Source organism: Micromys minutus, assembly GCF_963924665.1.
Source record: "Micromys minutus genome assembly, chromosome: 15".
In the NCBI taxonomy this organism is placed as follows: domain Eukaryota; kingdom Metazoa; phylum Chordata; class Mammalia; order Rodentia; family Muridae; genus Micromys; species Micromys minutus.
In genome coordinates, this window is record NC_137984.1 from 10,675,211 (window position 1) to 10,701,300 (window position 26,090).

The 26,090-nt window shown below is 38.3% G+C and overlaps 1 protein-coding gene across 2 annotated transcripts in view; it reads left to right on the forward strand.

The window, feature by feature from the left end:
- The window catches only part of ZFHX4 (zinc finger homeobox 4), a gene marked incomplete at its 5' end in the record, with an annotated part of 158,846 nt that overhangs the window by 2,889 nt on the left and 129,867 nt on the right, over positions 1-26,090 (forward strand). The window contains one exon of one of the 2 annotated variants that reach the window (XM_080929176.1): positions 562-1,064. In XM_080929176.1, the coding sequence (XP_080785302.1) occupies positions 562-1,064 (503 nt within the window). The remainder of the gene's footprint in view (positions 1-561; positions 1,065-26,090) is intronic. The other variant, XM_080929177.1, reaches the window with a different exon arrangement.

Consider the following 26,090-nt stretch of genomic DNA (forward strand, 5'->3'; position numbering starts at 1 on the left):
TATTTGACAAATTTTGAGAGTTTACTTTGGGTGATTATTCCCCAAGACATCAGACCTAAGCCAGCATGATTTTAATTAAACATTTTTGAAAAATATTTGAATGGCTGTAATTGCTCATAATTAATCCTATAATAATCCCATCACCTGATCCAGGTATTTGGGAGTATATTATAGGCACGAAGTGCAAGATCAGGCAAATCCCATCAAGGTTTAAGACAAAGTGGGAAACAACAATTAGTGTGTATGTAAGTCTATGTAGGTTCTCAAATCACAAACATGTGACTGTTTTGTTATGGTATTGATCAACTTTTTCTTGTAGTGGAAAAAACAAATTTCGGGATGACATCGTGCCCAGTAGGAGTAATTAAAGCTATCTGATGAGGGAATTCAGAAGTTGAAAGGGATGATTGTAATTGATCCCGATCCAATCCTATTACAGCTTTTTATAGTTTAAGCTCTAGAGAAAGCACATTCCTTGTCAAGACTTTTTTTTTTAAACATTCTTTCATGTGTGCCGTGTTTTCTAGTCTCTATTTTTCCTTTTAATTTTTTCCCCTGTAGTAAATAATGAGCTGCCGCCTGAAATCCGGCTTGCCAGTGGTCAGCTAATGGGTGATGACCTGTCCCTCCTTACTGCAGGAGAGCTGTCACCTTATATCAGTGACCCAGCGCTGAAGCTATTCCAGTGTGCTGTTTGCAACAAATTCACCTCTGACAGCCTGGAGGCTCTGAACGTGCACGTGAGCAGCGAGCGCTCGCTCCCTGAAGAGGAGTGGAAGGCTGTAATTGGAGACATACACCAGTGCAAGCTCTGTAACTACAACACACAGCTCAAAGCCAACTTCCAGCTGCACTGCAAGACGGATAAGCATATGCAGAAGTACCAGCTGGTAGCCCACATCAAGGAAGGGGGCAAAAGCAATGAATGGAGGCTCAAGTGCATTGCCATTGGCAACCCCGTGCACCTAAAGTGTAACGCCTGTGACTACTACACCAACAGTGTGGATAAATTGCGGCTGCATACTACCAATCACAGGCACGAGGCGGCCCTGAAACTCTACAAGGTAAGCCCTGCCATCCATTTTCATTGGCACGGAGTAGACGAGGACATTAACCATTTCAGAGTTCTGAGCAGATTGCCGAGGGGAGGGGCAGGCGCAAGCGTCAGGATGCACAGTTTCTGTTACCCTTCCTAAAGGTATCCTAAATACACGCCAGTGGAAACTGGGGGACTTGCTCCTTGCCCCTTTTCCACAGCTCTCAGGAGCATGCATTGCTTCGCTGGCATCCTACAACAGAAAGAACGTTTTCAGGATGTTGTCATTAGGAAAACGGCACTTCAAGGATATGTTTTATTTCTTGTTTTTAGAAAACAAAAGCAGAATGTCACTAAGTGTTAATGGGTGCAGGGAACAGAGGACCCAGGCAGTGCATACACTGGAAATGTGTCCTTTGCTTGGTAGTAAGAATGGCCCAGACAAGACATTTGTGTGTGTGTGCATTCTTGCTGACACAGAAAAAGCACAGGATGCTTAGCATCAGTTGGAAGTCTCCCCAAGAAAACTTTGCTGTTCTTTTGCATGATTGTTTTCACGACTAGTAATATTTTCTCTCCTCCCCAAAGGGTGTAGCTTACATAAATATGCTCTTAAGATGACAAGTGCTCTTTTATTTGTACTGAGAAAAACTATGCAGACATCATTCATATGTGGAAGTAATGAACAGCATGTCCTGCACAACATGTCTTGATATTTTCTGAACCCTAATGCCTGATGAATTTATTTTTTGTAGTTACTTCGCTGGATTGTCTTGATGCTCTTGGTTACAAGTGCAGCACATTCATTTGTATGATGAATAACTTGGTTACTTATTAAAAAAAACTTCTTTTGTCTAGAGGATATTAAAATTCAGAAAATATTGCAAACCATTAGTCATTGTAACAAGCTCTAAATATGATTACAAAATCCATTTTGCAAGTGTTATCTATTGATTTATACTAGAAATCAGTGATAACTATACTATCAGGAGTCAACCAACAATTATGGCACCTATAACTTTTCTAATCCTCTTTAAAATCGCAAGCACAGCTGCAAAAGCAGATGTGGCCATTTGAGTTATGCTCAGGAATTATGTATTAGGATTGGTCTGGTGTGGTACACTTTGGTTGTTCCTGTTTAAATTTTAGATAGATGTACTATGCACAAAATCCTACAGTGTTAGTGTGAGAGTTTGTAGCATTGTTCCTGCTATATTGGCACTGCATGGATCAATACTGAAAGCATTAGCTTTGGGCTGATCTGTTTTTGGGGAGCACAGGCCCTAATGTAAGATGGAGAACTTCCACCTTGGTGTTATTGCACATATAATACAAAGAATTAATTCTATTATAATTTATGTGTTTTGTAGTAACAGTTGACAACTGTTCAATTGTCTACATTTTTTCCGTGTTGATACCTGACCTATTAAAAGTTTTAAAATATCTAGGAGAAAAAAAACAAATATTAAATTTGTATAAATAATAGATTTAGACCCTGGGAGCTATATAGAATATTCATGAACTACGTTTATATTCATGCAGTTTCTCTAACACTTTAAATTAACATGTTGTGCATAAGGGATATGAATGTACAAATTTTTCTATTTTATTTCTCTCAGGTAGAAACCTAGTGAAAGGAAGCGAGTGTTGCTTATTTTCTTAGAACAGGTTATTTAAACAAACTGTCTGATAATTCTTCAAATGTGTATAGATGTATGTGTGTACACATGTGAGTGTGTATGTGTGTTTGTGTGTGTGTATGTGTGTATAAATTCATTCAGTTCTTTCCATAAGCATGTGTCAGCTACCTTACTCCTTCAGGGCCTTTACAAAGTTCCAGGGTTCATCTTGAAGTTTCTTAAGAGGTACAGTTGGACAATGGCTTCTAACTGTTAAAGACCCATTATGATAAATGCTTGATTCTAAAAAAGGCTGTAATGCCAAAGCACACTAGATCCGACAAACAGAGGATGAATACCTATCTTAAAGATCCTATAAAACATATAATGTGCCCTTTAATTGTTTATTCCTTAATTTGTCAAATGTACCTAATACAGTGCTTTGATATGGTAAGCAGACAAAAGTTTCTGTGAAAAAGTTACACTAAATTCAAATACCAAACATATTTAAGTACTGAAACCTAAAACCTGTTATTTGGCAATTCAACTGTTTTATATAGTTCCAAATAGAAAAACTAAAACAGAGTAGTTGTGTATTAAATATGATGTTTCTTAACTCAGTTCAGCAACTATTTGATTCAGACACAGTGTTTCAAGCACAGCACAGTGATAAGGAGACGACCTGGCTAGCTTGTTTCAGCAAAATAAAACTAGTTCATAAGTAACATTAATTGCTTTAAATTGAGAACCTAACAAATTGGCCCAGGCCTGAAAAAAAATTCACAGATTATTATATGGCTTAAATATTAAAATTAGACTTAAAATAGTTTCATAGTTAATGACTAGACAATAATCTTCTGTATAAAATTTATTTTTATTAAGAGTTTAATTTGCACCACTTCGCATGGTGAATTACGTAGACACTAGAGGAAAGTGGCAAGCTGCCTTTTTACGACAGAGACAGAGCTACAAGAAAACATCTTTGCTCACTATTGACAACATATTGATTCATAATGCTCTAAATGTGGCGACATGTCAATTCAATTTGAATAGAACCCTCTACCCACTGTGCTGTCAAGCCAAGCAGCATTGCCTAAAAGAACTATGTGCCTTTACTCCGTTTAAGGAGGGTAAAGGTTAAAGGTTAAGGGTTAGCATAAAAGCATCGACTCCCAAGCTGCTTACCTTTAAACTGATCAATTTAATGAAAATCTGTTTTACAGATGTTGTTTTAATGTATTTGGCAGGATTGGAGCAGATTTAACATTAGATGCAAGGTAGTAAAAATGATTTCTTTTATTTGACCAGAACAACACCTCTCCTTTTATGTTTAAGGTAGATGGCTTGTGGGCTATGGGACTTTGGCCAACAACCCAGAGGCAGAATGTGTTGATGATCTTTCCATATGGGAAATAAATAAATAAATGAGGAAAGTACTGTTGCGCTCATTGCTAACAATGACTGGAAAAAATACCATTATGTCAAGTTCTAAACATGACGGGGGAAGAAACCAAACCAAACCAGAGCTGTGTCCACTTTCAGCACTGCTGATTTTCTGGGAGTTTTTCCTAAAAACCAATTCTGTCATTCCTTTACAATCTTCTTCATTTATTTTTTTCAGTGAAGTTCTCTGAGGTTCTAAAACAATCTTATCTTGACATATTTTTTTTTCTCCAGAAACTTTAACGATGAAAGAAAATTGGTCAAGGAAAATGAAGTAGAAAAGAAACATTTTCATTACCCTTAATCTTCTTTAATGTCTGGATGCGTATTTAAAGTGGGGCTAGTAAATGCTATGTGTGCAGACAGTTAAAATTGCTCTTGCGAGTTAATAACCGTAGACATACATATGTAAATAAGTAACCGTGGTTTTAAGATAGTCAACTTACTAGGCTAAATCATAATTTTCAAAATTTCATGCTCTTATAGTCTCTTAAAAGTTTTAGTGAGTTGGTTTTCACACACCGGGTCCTTACTAAATGTTTGTATGATGTCAGAAACTAATGAGGCACCTGCGGAGCTGCTGAAGGACCTCCTTCAGTTTCTCTCAGCCTCCATCTTAAAAATGCCTTGTCTTTTGCTCTGTTTCTGTAACGAGCCCTGGCGTTTTCTGACGAGTCCAGGGGAAAGTTTGATGACAGCTACTTAGCCTTAGACATGAAAGTTAGGACAATCAAGGAAGGTTTGGGCAATATTGCAGACTACCCTGGAGAATATTCTTGGCTCTGTGAGGCTGGCTTTTCTGGCCAGCCTATTGACTTATGGTCCTGTGTGGAGCACACCCATGTGTAGCTGTCCATGCCCTCTGACAGCCCTTCTCCTACTGTGTGATTGTGTAAGTGTTCACAGCGTTCCTGGTTCAAAGTCAAAAGCTTATCTATGTGAAGAGTTTTCCTCCCTACCTCTGCTCAGAGTGAGGCAAAGGAGGCTCTCTGAGTCTCTCAATGCTGTTTTGCTATTTGGATTTCACAAAGGCTAAAAACATTGCAACATTAGCCTGCCGCCATGATGAACACCACACGCGCGCGCGCGCGCGCACGCACACACACACACACACACACACACACACACACTAGGTACTTACAGAGTATCTCTGACCCAAGAAACATTTTTCAACCTTTCTCATTATTTGTGATATAGATTAAAGAAAGGACCCAGGTTAGAGCTAAAACTCAAGGGGAAGAGAAGACAAACACGGGAGACAATGAAGGTGTACAGTGAGGAATGTGTGTGTGGGCTATAAACCTATCACAGAGGAATTGGCATTGTCAACCCCTTTCCTGTACTTACTAGTAGAAAATACTAAGTGGTTTAAGGGCATCAGTGAGCTGCTGGTATTTTCATAACTGTACGCTCAAGTCCAACTTTAAATTTAAAATCCAATAAAGCAGACAAGTAGTGTTGTAGTCACTGGTGTCCTTGTGCTATGAAGAAACCTGTAGGAGACGGTGCAGTCCACATTTGCATAAAGGTCATGGCGGAAAAGGAAACTGCAATATGGAAGTGCTCTGAGAAATCCAAGCAGCTTCTCCTTAATCTTATTCCTGACATTAGTTTAGATGAAGAAAGCTGTTTTCGGAGATAAACAAGAGTCGTTCTTTTTCCTGACTGAACAGTAACCTGAGTACGGAAATACTTTTGTACTTTTTTTTTGTATTAGTTTTACATTAATGTTCATTTCAAGGTTGAAAAGCAGTGTGAAATTTAATAACAGTTGTAGGAATTTTTTTGTAAGTAATCACAATTCAAATTATTCCATTGTATTCTCATATTAAAAGACAGGCAAAGGTTGAAAAAGTAATTTCTACAGTAGAACAATCCATGCTTGCATAATATTTAGAACTAATAAATACATAGATCAAATAAAGAGAAACTGGGTGGCTAATAACAACTAATAAATCATGGGGGTTTTCAGATCGCACTGTAATTGGTTGGCTCTTCTGACAACACAGGCTTCTGTTTCTAAGCATGATATTGGCTGAACTGTAGCCATGTGCAAACCAGACCACTTTAGTACAGATGTAGACTTCTGCGACTGTTCTCATGTGGCATGTACTGTATGTTGTGAGCTGAGAATCTTTTTCACCTCTATGGCGAGAAAAATAACCCTAAACAGATGGCTATCTCCAGAGATGATTCATTTTATCCAACCTCACATCCATGCCAAATAACAATGTGAAATTGTTATCAAACCTAGGCAGAATTAAAAAGAAAAAAAAAAAGGAGAAAGAAAGAAAATGTGGCATCACATTGCTCCTGTCTTTGTTTTCTGTGCGGTTGTCCTTAACCTGTGTTTCTGTCTCCCTGTGTGTGTCATGACGCCACTCTGATCCCTGCCTGGGTCTTCCACTTATGACGTCCTCCATGCTGTGGGCTTACCTAACTTCCTAAGCAATTCTAAGCAAGCACCGTTTAAAGTAAGGGAAGCAGGATCACCTGCAGTTGTGATCGCCTTCCTAGTCCTTTTCAGGATGAGTTGATGTTAATATGTTTTAAGGTAGGGTGAGAGGAGACGGCTCAGTGCTCAGGGGATCAGTTGAGAGTCAGGGCCACACAGAGCAGTCCCCTTGCCTAGAGTTTCTGTCACTTGCTGCTTCTGATTATGCACAGAACCACACAACCGCGGCCACTGCCACCACGCACACACGCTTCAGACATTTAGGAAACAGCTTGAGGATACTGTTCACTCCAGGGCCCAGGAACGGGTCAGCTTGTACTTTTCAGTTCACACCCCTCCGTATTTCAGCCTCATTCTATCTCAGCTGGAATGTGGGCACATTCTATCCAGAAGTACGGAATGGCTTATCTGGGACCTCTTCTGTGGTCTTTTAGGTAAAATGAACCAAGTGTCACCACATCATTCTGGACTCCCATGAGAAAATCCTTGACTTAACCTGTCCCTTTCCCATGGAGCTGGTGTGCAGTTGTCGAAGCACTCCAAGGCCTGGCACACAACAGTGCAGCCACAGTCATGTGTTCAGCAGGCCTCACACTGCTGAAAGGGTCTTGGCCTGGGGTGGAGTGAGGAGGAGCTGGCACGTGCATAATGAAGGACCACAGTTCTGCTTCCAGAACATCTGGCCTCCCGAAGCCCTGCTGCAGATGCCTTAGCAAGTCTGCATTGAGTCTGAGCCCATACTAAGGTGGAATTCACACATACGTGGGGATGTATTCATTATTCAGACAAGCCGAGCATTGGAGGTAATTTCTCCTTACGCTGGCCGGAGCTTTCAGGAGAGCCTGAGAAGATGTCATTTATTAAGAGTGAACCGGGAACACCGAGGTATAGCAACCCCTTCCCATCAGGAAATGCTTTGGTGGACTTTGTAACCGAGATGTATTGATTGATTCTGACACAGGGTTGCAGCTTTATTTGAAGAAGACCTAGATGATATGCTGCTTCCTGTCTCCAATAACCAGAGAAGCATTTATTGAGCACTTACTGTGTATCAGGCTCTGGATATAACTGCATGGTGAGTCTGTCCATTAAGGTGGTGGATAGTAAGAAGACTTCCTGAGTGTTGTGAAGAGACAGCGTTTTCTGAGGTTGTGTTTGCAAACATGACATTTCACAATCAAACATGAATTTTGGACACAGGGACATCCATAAAATGTTCAATCTGACTATGCCAAGTTTCCCTGATTTTTTTCTTAGTAAAAAGTCTGAATGTTCCAATTATCTTGAATTGTCCATAGATACAAAATTATCCTACTTGTGTTTCATGGCTTACTCTACCCTTTTGCATAACACCAATTTATAGATCAGTTTAAGATGAAAAAAATTGTTGACAAGTTTAATTCAAGAAAGAGCTTTCATTGGTTGACACATTCATAGTTATCCTTCCAATGCAAGCATAGTGTTCCGTGTTATTGTAAAATGGAGAAAACCCAGTTAGAAGGTCCAGGTGCAACCCGAGCCCACTCCTCTACAGAACCAGGATGATATGAGTCCAGGAGAATGCCCAATGAAAACACTTTACAATGCAGTGAGAATTCCATCTGAAGAAACATCATGAAGCTGACTCATTAAACATGTTTTTTCCCTCAGATAACAGTTATGCACAGCAACACTCTGTGGACATTTGGCTAAACAATATTTAATTCATAATTTGAGATCTTGTGAGCTGTGATGACATATACTTAAAATGCCAGGACTTGAGATATGGATGCATGAAAGTTATGAGCCCACCCTGGCTCACAGTGAGATCCTGTTGTGAGAAAGGACATGAAAAAACAATCTTGTTTCTTCTACTTATAAGGAAACATACTTTCATAGCCTATGTAGCATATTTAACATATTATGCATAGGTAGAATGAGCATATAAAACATATAGGAATAGATTCACCTAAAACCTTTTTTAATCAATGGAAGAATTTGGTAGCATGGAATGTATATTGGAATCTCATCTTGAGAAAGGAGTAAGTTGGGATGATATTTGCCCTTCAAACACAAATTGTGTGTGTGTGTGTGTGTGTGTGTGTGTGTGTGTGTGTATGTGTGTGTGTGTGTGTATGTATGTGTGAGTGTGTATGTGTGTGTATGTGTGTGTGTATGTGTGTGTATGTGTGTGTGTATGTGTGTGTGTGTATGTGTGAGTGTGTATGTGTGTGTATGTGTGTGTATGTGTGTGTGTGTATGTGTGTGTGTGTATGTGTGTGTGTGTGTGTGTGTGCACGCACGTGCCCTCGAGCACACTCACATGAGAGAGACAGAGAGACAGAGAGACAGAGAGACAGAGAGAGAGAGAAAGAGATTGTCTGTGTTGTGTGTGTTGTATGTATCTGTCAGTGTAGACATGGGTAAAAATATCTACACAAATGCATTCATACATGTTGATAGAGGCCAGAGGTATGCATCAGGTGTTTGACCTTGTTGCTCTCTATTTTCATTTATTGATATTGAGTCTTTCACTGAGCCTGATGCTCATGAATCTTTTGTTTCAACCCTCACCATCCTCCAGTTCTGGGGTTACATGCACACACCAGCGTGCTAGGCTCTTTCTGTAGATATGGCGAACCTAAACTCAGATCCTCATGCTTGAACAGGAAGCATTTTAGAGACAGCACAATTTTTAAGAAGTAATACAGAGGAAGCATGGGGTTGAGGGACGATACACTCAGATATTTGATGATAAAATAATGGAAAGTAAGCTTAGGAGTCCAAAGACAGACCCAGTGCAGGGCAGCACCGGTGTTGGAGAACGAACACCTTTGACACTTTTCTGATATTGATTATTTATTTTTTGTAACTATGTATTCTGTTTTATAAGATCTTTATTTATCAGTGGAATCAGTATGTGATTAATGGTATTCTGGGGAGACTATTTTCTTTGATATTTGGTGAAATATCTTGTAAACCTTATAAACATTTGGGGATAGGGTAAGATCTAGAGGCAGATCCTTTCTTTTCTTTTCTCTTTTATTGAATGCTTTTTATATTTACATTTTAAATGTTATCCCCTTTCCCAGTTTCCCCTCCAGAAACACCCTATCCCATCTCCCCTTTCCCCTGCTTCTATGAGGGTGCTCCCCCACCCACATACCTACTCCCTCCAGACTCCCCACCCTGGCATTCTCCTACACTAGGGCATTAAGCCTTGACAGGACCAAGGGCCTCTCCTCCCATTGATGCCTTAGAAGACCATCCTCTGCTACATATGTGGCTGGAGCCATGGGCCCCTCCATGTGTACTCTTTGGATGGTGGTTTAGTCCCTGAGAGCTCTGGAGGGGTCTGGTTGGTTGATATTGTTGTTCTTATGGGATTGAAAACCCCTTCAGCTCCTTCAGTCCTTTCTCTAACTTCTCCATTGGGGACCACGTTCTCAGTCCAATGATTGGCTGAGAGCATCTGCCTCTGTATTTGTCAGGCTCTGACAGAGTCTCTCAGGAGACAGCTATATCAGGCTCCTGTCAGCATGCACTTCTTGGCATCTACAATAGTGTCTTGGGTTTGGAGTATATGGTATGGATCTCCAGGTGAGGCCGTCTTGCTCCACTCTTTGTCTCTATTTCATCCTGTGAGTATTTTATTCCCCCTTCTAAAAAGGACTGAAGCATCCACACTTTGGCCTTCATTTTTCTTGAGCTTCATGTGGTCTGTGAATTGTATCTTGGGTATTCTGAGCTTTTGGGCTAATATACACTTATCAGTGAGTGTAAATATTCCTTGTGATGCCAGATAGTTTATTGACAATGAAGCCATATTGAAAATATATTTTCCTATTTTTTGTCTTTTGCAATTGTACTACTGTCTGAAGAAAGAGCATGTACTAACAAAAATTTGAAAATAAATGTTACATTACACTGTCTCTTTCTTCCAAAGACTTATGTAAAATTATTTACATTTAAACATGCAAGGAAACCAAGAATCAGGGGTTTTGCAGGTCCTCACAGAAAGTAAGATCCTGGTCTTGACTTGCCCTGTGCTTCTTTCATAAAAAATAAAACCTTTTGATGTTTGAGGAGAGTAAAAGCAGGGTGCAGGAATCAGAGATGCTGTTACCTGATAATCTTTGCCACTAGGTCCTCAGCACCATCATGTTGGGTATCATTTTCAGTTCTTTAAACCAGTAGGCAAGTGGAGTGGGACCAGAGCAGTGGGTCCGTGTACACAGATGCCACGTGCTGAAATAACAGTCTCAAACCAGCCATGATTAGCCAGGAGGGGAAACTGAGAGTTAAGTCATAGCCTGAGTATTTCCTAAAACAATGGAATTCTTCTGCTTTTAGCAATGTCCTTGTATTGGCATGTTTGGGTATTTGGTATATTAAACAGGATTGACTTATCGAATATTTATCACTTTCTGTGCTGGTGCTTGCAATTTAAGCCCCCTTTGAGGGCTGCATTAATTCATTTAGGTCACCAGGCAGTGGACAATAATGGTCTCCCACTGGTCTGACAAAGAAGATGGTGGAATGGAGCTGGTGCTGTGGCCAGAACAGCTGAGACAGTCACTCACCCAGAGTGTGGGCCACCTCTGGTTCCTAGCATCCTTAGAAGGCCTAGAGGAGTCCTAATCACATGTAACCTATGAGGATTGTTTAAAAAAGCTTGTTTCTTTGAATTGTTGATTTTTTGTATTTTTATATTTTATTTCTTACTTTAAACCACTGTATATCTTTGTGAGCCAGAGCCTCATTTATCACAACCCACCTTCTACTCTTTCTCTCTCTTATTTTACCTCTTTTAAATCTTGAGCTCAGCCTTTATTTATTTTTTATTTCTTGGTTTATTTTTCGCATTCCTAGGGTTGCACCTCCAGTGTATGTTGATGGTCTCCGATCTCCTCAAGCATTTGCCAAATATTTCAGTGTGAAACCCTGTCTCATGCGATCACATATGCAGTCATGTTTGAGGAAATTTGAACCTACTTGACCCTGTAGATTTGTTTGCTCATTTACCTAAATGTTGACCACCTATATTGATGAAATATTTTTATATTGTTATTATAAATGAGAATTGTCTGAGTTTTGGAGGTCTATAGATGTGTGTAAAGTAGTTTAGGACATTTGTTATCTCTGTTGGGCATAGTTTTCAAAGGCTACTGCTGTTTCTAATTGTCCATTTGGCAAGCCTAGGCAGAACAGCATCTTACTGAAGACATCAATGCTCAGAGACTAAAATTATCCAGTGTTCAGTTGTGAGATGCTGGACACCAAGCCTTCTCACCATCACTTGTGCAGTCCGTTTATAAGTCTTCTTTGTTCGAGTGGCTTTCGTGCTCAGCAGACTTTCTCTATGGAATTACTAGTGGTGCCTTCAAAGCAAGATTCACAACGGAGAAGAGAATTATGCAAATATCAGAATTTTCATTTAGAATTTACTCTTATTGAAGAGGCTGAAAACCTTTCCATTTACACTGTAATTTTACAACCGCTGCATACTGTATTTTAATAAGAAACATTTCAATATTTTCTGAGAAATAATTGGTGAAATCAAGTGATCATAATTGTATTGTCATCATCATCCTCATCACCAGGCATTAAGGATTAACCCTAGGATGGGAAGGGATTTAAGGAAGGAATACTGTCTCGTTATTGGATTTTTGCTTGTTTACATTTTTGTTAGAAAAAAATCAAATAACGGAAACCAGAATTTGTGAGGAAGCATCAAGTCTTTCAGTGGTGACAGTTCCGTAGAATCTCCTCCAGTCTCACAAATTATTTAAAAATAGATGCAAGGATGCTGTTATTTGCATCTGGTGTCTCATGGTCTGAATGCTTTGCCCCCAGCTGACGGTACCATGTTAGAGAGACTGGGAGGTGGTGTTTAGCTGAAGGAGGTGGGTGATGTATCACTTTGACCTCTTCCGGATGCTCTCTCTGTTTCCTAGCCCACCCTGATGTGACCTGAGCTGTCTCCTCATGCCTTTCTCACCAGTGATGGAACGGGACTCCCTCTAGCTCTTTGAGCTAAACTAAGTCTTTTCCCGTCAAGCACTTTTTGTCAGACATTTTGGTTGTAAAATGCAAAATTAACTAATACAAGAGGATATTTATAAATAGGATGTTTTTGGAGCAATTCCGTCTTTCATCCTTTTATTTTCTTAAGTATTGGAAAACCCAAAGTGATCTTTCTTGAAGACCTCTTTAGATTTACAACATTACTTGTTGAATATTTAGCTGGATGAACTTCTTTACTCACACATCAGCAGGGGAGTTAATTTCCTAACTGCCCAAGTTTTTCTGTGATTCAGAAATAGATTAGCATGTATCATGGCTTCCTGCAAACATGTAGGGTGCCACTTCACCCCTTCCTTTTCAGACTATGGCCCTTAGTGACAGAAACTTGATAATCTTACAACAATAGGCACAGAAGCTGTTTGTGAAAACCAAATGGACACATAGGCAGAGACAGACTTTTCTCCAAATGAGCAATTCAGTTCTTCGGTGAATGAAGAAAATGTGTGTGTTTAGGGTCACGTGTGTAAGGCACTAAAAAGATGAAAATATGCTTTACTTGGTATATTCTGTATGTATCTATATAGCCCTACATATAAGCACATTACCTAGATTGTGTGCATGTGTATGTGGGGTTGGCAGGGTAGGAAGACACACACAGATATATATATATATATAGAGAGAGAGAGGGTGGAGAGTGCTCTCTATGAAAGTGTATTAGAATTATTAAAATTGATAAATATCATGAGTTAATTCATAATACTTATTTTTGTTTTAAAGTATATTCCAGGAACTTCTTCCTGTATGCCGTGTTTTTGGTCCTTAGAGATAATAAGCCTTTGATGACATTGTACAAGAGTCAGCAGAAAGTACTAAGTAATTCTGAATGTACGCATGACTAATCAAAGGTTCAGGGAACAGGATATTATTTGGCAACTGTGATAGATTCTCCTAAAGGTAAACAGCTTCACTAATAGCTCATGGATCCTTTCTGCAACAAGCAAGGCAGATCTGAGCCCAGCCTCAGAGAAGGCAGCTTTTCACAAATGTTTTCTCACTAAGTCTATTAGGAATTGATTTTATTTTTTCTTTTAAAGTGTTTCTCAAATTTACACCTACCCAGTTAGTATTTTATCCTTTTGTTGATGTTAAAATACCAGCAGATACTGCAGGATACTCAAAGGTATTGAAGCACAGGCGCTCGGGCAATGACCAAAGAAGGCAGGAATCTCAACATTTAATCTAAGCATCCGATTATTGAGGAAGCAGTGACAAATGACCACCGAAAGTTGTTATAAGTTAGAGCAGAAAGAAACATAATTCATAAGTCATAAACACTTGTATATTTAGCTTGTGAAGAACATTGAGCCTTGCCTCTGTTTTGCCATGCCTGTTAGCTGTAAATATTTCTCTTATAATTATTTCTAAGGACATGATTGAGATATGGAACATATTCCACACATTTCATTAACTTAAAATGCAATTGAAGAGTTTTTAAAATATTCACAAAATTGTTACCATCATAATAATTGGCTTTGGAGTATTTTTCTCTTCTGAAAAGGCAATATTGTACTAATTTATTGCTCAAAACCACCCTGAACTCATGGCTCTGGGCAAGAGCTAATTGCCTTCTCTCTCTATAGATGGGATTATTATGGTCCTCGATACAGATGCAGCCACAGTGTATAGGGTCCTTTGTGGGGCTTCTTTCACTTAGCATAAAGCTTTCAGAATTCCTCGATGCTTTTACATGTTTTAATACTGAATGCTTTTACTAAATGCATGCTGTGCATAGTATCTTTTCTTTATATTACCTCAGACAGATATTTGGTTGCTTTCACTTTCTGCCTGTTATGTATAATTATGCTATGCACATACACATATAAGCTTTTTTTTTCATTTCTCTGAGTTAGGTACTCCATAGTATGACTACAAAAAGAGAAATTAATAATATCAAGGAGGTTTTTTTTAATTACTATCAGTGTTTTCTTATTTATGTGTGGTCAACTAGCTGCCAGTTGTCTTTAAAAAAATACTTCAGACACTTACCTAACCTGTAGGAAGCCTTGGGTTTGGTCACTAGCTAAGCATACACACACACACACACACACACACACACACACACACACACACACACACTAAAACTCCTTCCTCGTTTCTCATTACTCCAGTGGCATTCTTCATCTCTTCCCTTCTCACCACCTGGCTTATTGAAGATTATTAGTAGCATTTATTGAGCATGTGTTCATGGTGACAAAATAATATCCTATGTTCTTCATCTTGCTTTCTTTGAAACATAAAAACTGAATTTCTAATCATATTCATGTGTGTGTTGAGTATGCAAACATGAATGCAGATGCCTGTGGAGGTCAGATGAGGGTATCAGATTTTCCATCCAGAGTGACAGGTAATTGTAAGTACTCATGTGGGCGCTAGGAACCAAACGCAAGTACTCTGAGCCATTTCTCCATCCCCAGTAAAATGTTGAATATATCAAATTATTGATAAATCACAACTTTCCTTATATGTACTTGCAGCTATTGGGAAAGTTTGAAGATGAAATCAATACAAACTAAAATTTAATTGATTGTCTACGGTCACATAGCTTGGTAACACTGAGGACTAAATTAGATCTGCATTCAGTCTGGCTTCAGGCCCTATACGATTAATCAGGAATTTCATCAAAGTAAAGACACTACATTGCAACAGTTCCTAGCCAGGAGTGCTTTGTCTTTGGCACAAAGAAGTGGAAGTGTGGGTGTGCCTCTCATAGATGTTCATGGTAGGGGTGCATCCCTTGAGAAGAGGGCAAGTAAGGAGACACATGGAGATGTAGAGATGGCAAGCTAGCAAAACTTTGCATAGCAAAATGCATGCTTCACCTTTTGAATGTCTGAGTGTTAACTATTTTATTCATAGTGTATTCTTTTCCCTCTGAAAATTCACCATGTATGTTGGTCATACTATCGTTTCGAAAAATATTTACCAGTTGGATTTTATGTAATACTGAAAATTAAGATGTTTTAAGAAAACTTATATCTACTAAATATATTTATGCTATATTAATACTTTGACAATGCACAGACATTTATTTAACACATTGGTAGACAAACACTGTGCTGAGTTCCAAAAGCCAATAGAAAGTCACAGAGGGAATATGATGGGCTTCCTGCCCTCAGTAAATTACATACCTTTTCTCTCTTTTCTTTTCCCTATGGGCTGTCCCCATTCAACTTCCTGAGTTCCAGTTTGAAGCAATGACTGGAAGTTTATGAAATACATTTATCAGGGTTTGGGCCATCATAGCATTAGGAACTGCCATGTATATGTAGATATAAATTTTAAAAATATTTTGAAGAAATAACAAAAATACCTAGTACCAGGAATTTCGTCTTTGGGCTTCTTTGCGTCTACCTAGATGATGTATACAGAACACTACAGAACACTGTTTTTGTATTTTCACAATAGTAAGGATGTAAACAAACAAGTATTTCTCAGAGGACTACTTGTGACATGAGAGTTATTTTTCCCTTTTATAGAGTTAGAAAATAAATAATCTATTTTCTATATTTATTAGCATAATCAGAGTAAAACAGCCTTAGTATTTTATCTGAAGCTGTTCTTGACACAATCCTGTTAGATTAAAATAACTGCTCATGTGCCTTGAGGTTTTCAATTTTTAGAGACCTCATCTTCATCAGGCTTGTTGACATGGTCACAGGAAGGTCAGGGGTTAAGCTGACAGTGTTCCTAAGGAACTTGTCATGGCAAGACTCTCTCTGTTTACCATGCAAATAACTGAAAGACATGTGCTGCAGGAAATCATGGTAATTTTATGTATTATTTTATGATAAAAAAATTCTCCAAACTGCTTTGTGAGTTAGATATGGGAAAACCGAGCCATAGGCTGATGAGGTCAGCAGTGTCATGAAGAACCGAGCAGATTAGTAAGCTTGGATAAGAATAGGTATCACTTTTGGTGTCTTCCTATTATTAATTAATCAAGGGTGAGTTTAAATAGAGCACACCAGGTGATGTCTTAGATAGTTAATAAAAACTACTCATAGTCCTGTAGTTTTCTGTGAAATAACCAACAAAGTTTAATATAAGATTTGTCTTCCATTATCAAATTGTCAAAGTGGCTTTCTCTTTATTATTTGGGCTTTTTTTTTTGTTTTGCAATTTTTTGTGCCTTAGTTAGTATATTAGTAGTGGAATGAAACTTTCTCCCACCGCAAGCCCTAAATGAGTTTCATAGATCTTAATTATGGTACAAAAATAGCTCTGAAAATGTATTCTACAATGAAAACTTTTCTTACCTGTGTGGAATGTTATCTTTGCTACCAGGTTACATTTGTGTTTTGAAGATATGACTTCTTTCTCGATATTTGCAAGACACTTTTATTTTAATGTTCTGCAAGCATACTTGGTCCTTACTGTACCTGCAAGTTGACCTGAAAAATCATAGTTATCTTTCTCTCCATCATTGGCCTTCGAATGGAGCTGGCTTTGAAGGGTAGTGTAGCTATGTTCATCAACTTAAAAAGGGATGACAACAGCTCATAGAAAATCATGGTTTGTGTTTCTCTGAATGTGTCTCCCCTCCAATATCCATCCTTCCTAAGAAGTTTGCCTACAGAAAGGGAGCCATGCATGACACTTAAATTCGGCTTTTCAAGGTTGCCAAGTGAGACTTTCCAAGTGAACAGTTAGGAAGTGAAGCTCATAGTTGGACAAGGAACTTCTCAAGCCTTCAAGGATGCTGCTGCCTTTACTTCACTCTCTGGGAGGCTTCAGCCTCCACCCTATGTATGCCATGGGTTCTGAGTTAAAAGGAGATTTTTTAAAAGAAGTATTAACTTAATAAATTTATTAAATTGACATCTAATGAAACTTAATCACATCTGGGTCTTCAATCCTCAATTTATGTCCATCTTTAACAAATATTTTATCTTAAATTACAAATGTATGTATATATTACTTTGCTATTTTTGCTTTTTTTTTAAAAAAAAATAAGGTGTATTTGTTCAGGTAGTTTTCCTATGAGTAGGAAAACAAGCTAATTTTTCTTTTTTAATACAGAGAGATGGCTGAACTAAACATTGCAAACACCATAGTTTGTCCAGTCTTTTTATTTATTTGTTCATTGAAAGCCTGTACTGCCAAGACCCATTCATTAGGTTATAAGGATCTGGCACCATGCAAAAGAGATAAAGGTCTCACTCTGGCAGAGCATATGGATGCTTTTGGTTTCGAATAAACACCTATGCCATAGTACCTTGCCATTTAGACAAGTTGATTTCTTCAAACCTTAGGAGAAAGTGAAGAATCTGGAAAACTAATAAGGAAGATGGGGGCAAAAATAAGGTGGTTTCTTTTGATATCGATAATATAAAATGTATCGTCACTGCTACTGCAATGCCAGGGATTATGACATCATCATTAGAAAAATTACATCAATACCACAAAAGACAATGTCAGGGCCAGTTCCTCCAGTGCTGTCTAGTGTGTTCATTAAGACAGTTTCTCAATGTCCTTGAATTCAACTATGTAGATTACGCTGACCAGCCAGAAAGCACAGGGCTCTTCCTTCTTCTGCTTCTCCAGAAAAAGCATTGCATGAATATCATTCCTGCCATGTCCAGCTCCTAATCTGTGGATTCCAGGGAATTGAACTCAGTTCCTCATACATAAGCTGAACCCTCAACTGACTACAATTTTAGCTGAGTCTAGAGATAAAAATTAAAAACTAATTCACTATTGTTGGAGAGCAAATATTTTCGAACTTTTAGAGTCCTGTGATGCCATGTGAAAATGTGCTCTAAAAATACCTTTTCCTCCAGCTGACCAGTTTGAACAGAATATAATACAGAATGTTAGATGAGATGAATCACACTAGGAGGCTCCCTATTGAACCTTTGAAAATATACTGACTCCATGGTCACAACCTCTGCCAATGTACTCTAGAAAACTCTATTTAAAGATACAGTTGTAGTCAGCCAAATCTGGGAGCTCTGGAAGACTGGATAGCTTCCTCCTAGCCTGGCACGGTGGCAGTACTCACTACAACAAGCTTTTACTGGGTACAGTTCCAGAATCCTCATCAGGTACTCTTCTGTGAAAGATGCCCCTTTAGGGATATGGCTTTTGTTAGTTTTGGTTTGATGAAGCCACTCCATGCAAGTCGCAGCCTGGTGCCTCATTTCTGCTCTATTATCCTTCCATTTTAGTGGGGTAAAGTGTTGAGTCTTTCGATGGACCTGGTGGTGCATACCTTTTAATCTTAACACTTGGGAGGCAGAGACAGGCAGCTCTCTAGGAATTTTAAGGCTACTGGGTCTACAGGGCAAGGTCTAAAATAGCAAGGCTATGTTAAGAGACACTACCTCAAAACTGTACTAGTAAAATAGCACTTTTTGTTACTGTTATTGAAGTTTTGTGACTTAGGTTAACTGTTGAGACAAGAAACCATCTTCTAAGTCCTGAAGTAGGAACACACACACACACACACACACACACACACACACACACACACACACCAAAAGAAACAAAAACAAAAAACAAAAACAAAAAAAACCCAAAAAAACAATATCCACATAAACAAAATGCCAAGCACGCTAGATTAAATTTTCCAGGCATGTCTTATTGGGGCAACATTTTTAGAATAGTGTTTTCCCTGATTGTAGTTGCTGAAATCTACTTTCTCTGTATAGGAACATAGCCCCAGGACATAGATATATATTCAGTTTTCTGAACAGGAATCTTATGGGTCTCAGGAGAGCAGACTTCTACAGGACTGCCAGGGTGCATGTTCACTTTTAACCTACTATAATGATTCTGCCAACCTTGTGTCATCTGGATATTCTAGGAAGACAGAATCTGAAGCTTGTTTATAGATCTAATTCTAGAAGAGTAAATACAGATATAAATGTGTGCATGGGTGGGTGTTATGTGTGTGGGGGGGTGGGATATGTGTGCTGGGCACTTTATTTATTAAAGATACATTTGCTCTTATCTAAGATGGATTTTGTGGGAGCCACATTAATAGTGATTAAAAAAGCAATACACACACACACACACACACACACACACACACACACACACACACGCAAGAACAAAAACAAAAACAAAAAACTCTAACCAGATATGTAACAGGATCCACACTAAAATGATGTGTTCCTTTGGGAAAGTCATTGCAGTGAGTGTAGATTTTGATCTTGGGTTTCTTAAAGCAATGACTATTCTGTAGATCAACCAGAAGCCATCTGTCAGCTCTGTGCTAAATAGAAGAGCTGTGCTTTAAATATGCATCTGTAGTAAAATGTCAGTTCTAAACTGTTTGGTAATCTCACTGAGAATGCGGTTTGCATTTTTTAAAAGATCCTAACAAAATACCCACATCTCCACAGAAAGAATGGTTAGAACCAACTCAGCAATTTAGGATAAAAAAAAAATCAAATTGATTATTTCCAGTCTTTGGGTACACTTTGATGGCCTTGGTGATTTACTGATCACCACCATTGCTGACACATCAGTCGACTGACAGTTAAAGATACTTGTCTTCCGGGAGCATACCTTAAGCACCTGAGTTAATGTAAGGCAATGGACCGCATGTAAACACTAAGGGACTACAAACATTTTGTGCTGAGATGAAAGACATAATATATTATATTGTATTATAATGTGACATAAGCATTTTGCTGCATTATTTCCCACTTATCAGCCACCTGTGCCAGTGTAAATTCAAGAATATTTCATAGTCCCAGTCTGTTAATACTACTTAGCACTGCTACAAATTAAACCCTCTTCTTCTCCAACTTGGACACAATTCCATTTTTTATTGAGTCCTTGCTGAGAACATGAAGATTTGACTATATGTCCCCATCTATAGAGAGAACTAAAATGAATGTTCATTGCACAAAAACCACCAAATACAATACATTTTCCCAAAACAAAATTTTAAAGAGAAAAAAGTGTTGCTAATTTGCAAGTAAAAGCCCAGTTGTATTTTTTTATTATACAAAGTTTTTTTTCTACTTTGATAAAATGAACAATAATAGCAATGACAAGAAATAGTTTTCTTGGGCTGGAGAGATGGCTCAGTGGTTAAGAGCACTGACTGCTTTTCCAGAGGTCCTGAGTTCAAATCCCAGCAACCACATAGTGGCTCACAACCATCTGTAATGGGATCCGATACCCTCTTCTGGTGTGTCTGAAGTTAGCTACAGTGTACTCATATACATAAAATAAATAAATCTTATAAAAAAGAAAACAAAAGGTTTTCTGGGATTCAAATATTTGTCTCTTCTTTATTTATATACTTTTAGGTTAATGATTATTTCAAAAGTGCATTTTTACCAGAAATATTGACACTTTCTATATTGGATATATTGGCCACCTTATTAACTTTGATGATGCTTATGTGCACATAACCATGAAGAGACCTACAACTTGGTACCTAGGGAATTATCGTACCTGTTCTAGAAGGACTGTCAGATTAAATCCCCCTTTTAATTTTAGTGATAGTTAAAAGTAGCAAAATAGAGATTATATGAACTAATCTGACTTTGCCTGTGTCACATACTCCCATTTACTTACTTGTCTATCTGCGTATTTCTTTATTTAGACAAGGTCTTGTTACATCACCCTGGTTATCCTAAGACTCTCAATAAAGATCAGGACGAGGCTCAGTATCATAGAGGTTCAGCTGCTGGGATTAAGAGGCATTGCAGCACACCTCCTATTGTCTGTACACCTCCTATTGTCAGTACACCTTCCCGTTTCTTCTTTTATAACCTCTGTGACAGAAATATACTGAGGACTCTGTAAGGAATAACAGTTACAGAGACTGAGAATTCATAGTTAAAATCATATGTGTGTTGGCTACAATAAGAGTATTGAAAATTTCATCCAACTTGTAAGGTATCTTCCTTGACTATGAAAGGCTATATTTTTCCAGTTATACGTGCTTTAGCACATTAATGAATTACTTTATAAGAACCTTTATAAAGCAAAGAGTTCAAAATTAGTGCAAAGTGTGAACGCTGATCAGTTGAATATATAAAAATCCTAAGCCAATGACTTTCAATAGCGCTTGTGGAACAGGAAAAGAGAGAGTTTATTTTGACTCCTGCGCAGGTCCAGATGAACAGTTTAATTCTTAGCATTCTGCTGCTTCTGACTGACAGGGAGTTTCTACTTGCGGAATTTGTAGCCCACTTCTCTAGTGTCTGGAAGATTACATTTGACTGTCCCAATATTAATAACTAGATTTGATCTTAGGCCTGTCCAAGGTCATGCACACCAGCCAGGTCAGCCTGTTTGTGTGTGTGCAAGCACTGTGACATCTACTCAGAATGACAGGTAGAGGATGGGGGTGGGGAGGGGAGAACAGGGTGCTAACCTTCAGCTCACTGAAAACAAAAGAGCCCAGGGTTTCCATCCACCTTTGCTTTTCCTTCCCCACTCCTTGATTTTTTTTCAGGGTTCATACTGTTTCTGAAAAAGATGCTATGCTATTGGAGGAACACATTTTTAGCAGAGGGAAGAGCATTTAGATAAAAATGGAGTCATGTGCATTAACATTTTTTGCTCAGAATTTTCATCCGGCGTTCATATCTGAGGGTTGGCTGTTTGGCTGCTGACTGGGCTGGTCATCCCAAAACATTGCATCACTACTCCTGAACGGTACCCTGGTTCTGCCAGTGCCTACATACCTCAGCAGCTCCAGAGCATTTAAGACAGATTTTAGAAAGCTGGTAAAATAACTTCTGACAACCCACAGTTCCTAGTATGCTGCCACAAAATACTTCAAATAAAAAAAAAAAAAAGATTTTTTTTTTTAAACTTACATCTTTCCGAGTAAAAATTCCTAAGAAGCGATTTGGTTCCTAATTGATTTTCTACATCAGTTGTTCATTGAATAGCTAAGTAGTGCCTGTGATGTTTGATTACAGAGCAAGGCACCCATTTAACCTTCTGTTCTTTCCTGGCCAGGATTTCAAACACAATAGACTGCTCCTCCCTGAGGCCCAGCAGGATTAGACAGCTAGTGGTAATCCTTGATAGGCTGAAATAGACCTGATAGAACTTCCCCTCACTTGTTCAGGATTATACTCATGAATCTCAGCTCACCCAGAAACATTAACCCTTTGGGGACCTGGGTTGAGTACTCTATTCTAAAACAGAACAAAACAACAAATAAGAAGAAACCTATTCATTCATTTTTATACTTTTAAACCAAAATATAATAGGAAATTTGATGCAAGAGCACACATGTGGTTTGACTTGTTTTCAGCAAAAGTTTGAATCTCCAACACATTGGTCCCAAGCTTTATATTCATTTATCTCCTAAAATATAATTTTGTTTAGGAACTTTATGAAAAGTTCTGGTGTGTGTAATAGCTTTTCCTTCCTGGTCACGGTTAAATCATATTGCAGAGGTGGAGGATAAATGACTTCATATAAAGTAGGCCCTCTATATTGTTGGTTAACTGGAACCAAAGCAAGTATGAAAATCCCCAAACCTCATTTCAGCCAAGGTTTTCCAATCTCTTCCCATTCCTTTCATTAGAGTAAATTCCATAGGTTTGAGTTTAATTTTCTCTCTTTCCCCTCTAGGGGATATGAAAATGAACTAGAAATGGCCAAGAGGCAGGAAATCAGTGGGAGCAAAGAACTAGTAAAAGGTATAGTTAATCCACAAATTGGAAAGTCAGCCCCATGTTAATCAAAACATGAAAGGAAGGGCACATACCATTTCAGTGCAGGTGAGGGCACTGGGCTTTATCATGCCTTTAATAATTTCAACATTGAAGTATGGACCTGACATGATTAGGCCATCAGAACGAGGTCTTGCAAAGTCACAGGTTTGAAATGGGGTATTAGTGACAACGAAGACACGCTGAGGGGAAGGGAAACCTCCAATCGATGTGGAAGTGATTACCTGGAGTCCTCTAGGCTTTTTTGAGTTGACTCTTTAAATATTTATATTCACAAGTAGTTTTATTAATTATTAAAATGAGTTATTCTTTTTTGTGTTATCAGAGGACTTCCTGCCATGTTCATAGCTTGTAAAGGAAAAAATATATAAGTTTAAGAGACTTGACGTCCTGGTAATCAGATGACCTGTTTGCCTAAGGTAATATTTCTAGGTTGTAGATAAAGTTAGCATCAATACATCAGCCTTCCTTCTGTGATCACTTTCGTTAGTGGGTTCTTGATTTAGCAGGAACATTTCTTAAAAACTTAATGGAGCAAAGAAATTAACAATATTAAATGTATTTCTGTAGGATATGTAAGATTGGTTATCCTTTTATAGACCCCCCTTCTCATAGCGACATGTCAGCGTAGATCCAGAATGTCAGACAAGAGAGATGACGTTGCTTTTCTGCTGTTTGGAATCCCCGTTGAATTGTGGTGTGAAGTTGAGAGGGTTCTGTGTTGTATGAGTATCTTGGGTCCATTGGGTAGAGCTGGAAATTAGCTTTCAGGGTAGGGAGTTGTAACTTATAAATCAGTCCGCTACATCTTTGATTAATAAGCCTGCTTTTGCTTACTTTTGTGCTAATTTTTGTGTCTCATTTTCATGGTTTTAGAACCAGAGATGATGATTTCTGTTGTTCCATTTAGGTAACATATTGTTCCAATAAATGGAAAAGTTCTCTCTTTTGGAGATGGCTGGAGAGTGGGGCTACTTAGACTCTGGCTCTTACAGTGGTCCTGCGATTTGCCCCTTTCTGTTGATAACATTTTTACATATGCTGTCAGTGAGATGCCAGTTCTTTGTCGTCTGTTAGAAAATTTTATTGCATCAGCATGAACAAAACAGAAATATTATACATGTGAACCTTTTACCCCAAAAGACACATAACAGATTGAAAAGCTCCAGACCAGGGTAAAAGGAATGCATAGATCCAGCATGGACAGCCTTATAGATGACTGCATAGCTGCTTTTAATAAATCTCAAAAGGGGAAGAATAGGAGCAGAAATTTACTGAAGTCTCTTAAATAATAGAGGGATGCAGGGCTGGGCCTTGTGCATCTTTGTACTGTGTGTTAGAACTCACAATCCTTCTGAGTAAGAAGAAAAACAGATTTAAAAACAAAGCAGAACTTGGTGTCCATTTGTTTGTTTTCCCTATTTGTTAATTGAAAACCAATTTACCTCTGGGATAATTAAGTTAGATGATTTTGTAAAAAGTAATTCATCTTGAAGTCATAACAACAAAGGATCCTTGAGGAGGCTCTTCTGTGATAGATGGGCAAAATAAAAACCATCCTCAAAGGCAACCATTTATGGTATTTTAGAGAAGGAATAGACATACGTGTAGCAATAGAATGCTGTGTGACCATGGGAGTAAAGAGATAATGACTGAGTTGAAAATTCTGAAACAAATCTATTGATTCATCTATTGTTGAAAAATGTTGTGAGTTTTTTAAAAAGTATTTTTTTACCAAACGGAATGCTTTTATATTACTTTTAAAAGAAACTTTAGAACATTTAAATTTAATTAACACTTGGTTCTTGATTTGGGACACCTAATAGTGTCCCAAAATATGTTAGTACATATGTGTGTGTTATATGTATATACATATATGTTGATATATACATATATATGCTATATTTAATCACACACATATATTAGCTGTATTTAATCACATCAAAACTAATGATATGGTTGTTGTCATAGTTGGTCCTCCCAAAAGTCTACTGAGACACATAGAACTACCCAAGTTAGAAAATGGGACATAGAAAATAGGACATAAAAAGGTGAGTGGCTTACTCAGGGATATATGTGCATGTGTGGGTCTGTCAATCAAACCTAGACTTGCCAACCTCGAGGTCATGGATTTACTCTGCTTTATAGCAAATTTTTGATGTTACCAGACTGGATCTCTTGAATACCTGTAGTAGTCACAGGAAATTTCAGAAAGATTTGGAGAACAGATTCAATTTGAGGTATCTGTCTCTGAGGTAAGATTAGCAGACTCCATCAACTTCAGAACTGTCTGGAAAGTAATCAGGTTTCAAAGTGGATGAGATTTCAAATGTGGAGTGGAATATGACACAGCACAAGAGGGTGGTTGGCAGGATTTGAGTAGGGAGATGTTGCGTTAAGAGGTGCAGTGGGCTTAGGGTAAGAAACCGTTGGTTTGTGTCTGTAGAGAAGCTTTTTCTCTTCCACCTTATGAATGGGTCAATATGTCTCTCTAGACATTGGCTTTTTGGCATTTAGAGATTGTCATCCAGTCATTAAGAAAAGCAACACATGACCAGGAGTCAGTGTGTTTGATGGAGCTACAATTTCTCTTTCCAGTTCAATCTCAGCTCTGCAAAGAAGAGCAAATATTGCCTTACAAATATAAATAAAGGCATCTCAGACTCAAAAGAAAAGCATAATTTCATTAGCAGAGGAGAAGATTGTACTCTATCAATCTGTATATAACAAAATTAGCCTCAATATAAATTTCCAAATTAAAGAATGAGTGCTGACCACGTGGAACTACTTAATATAAAAATTTGTCAGAGCCA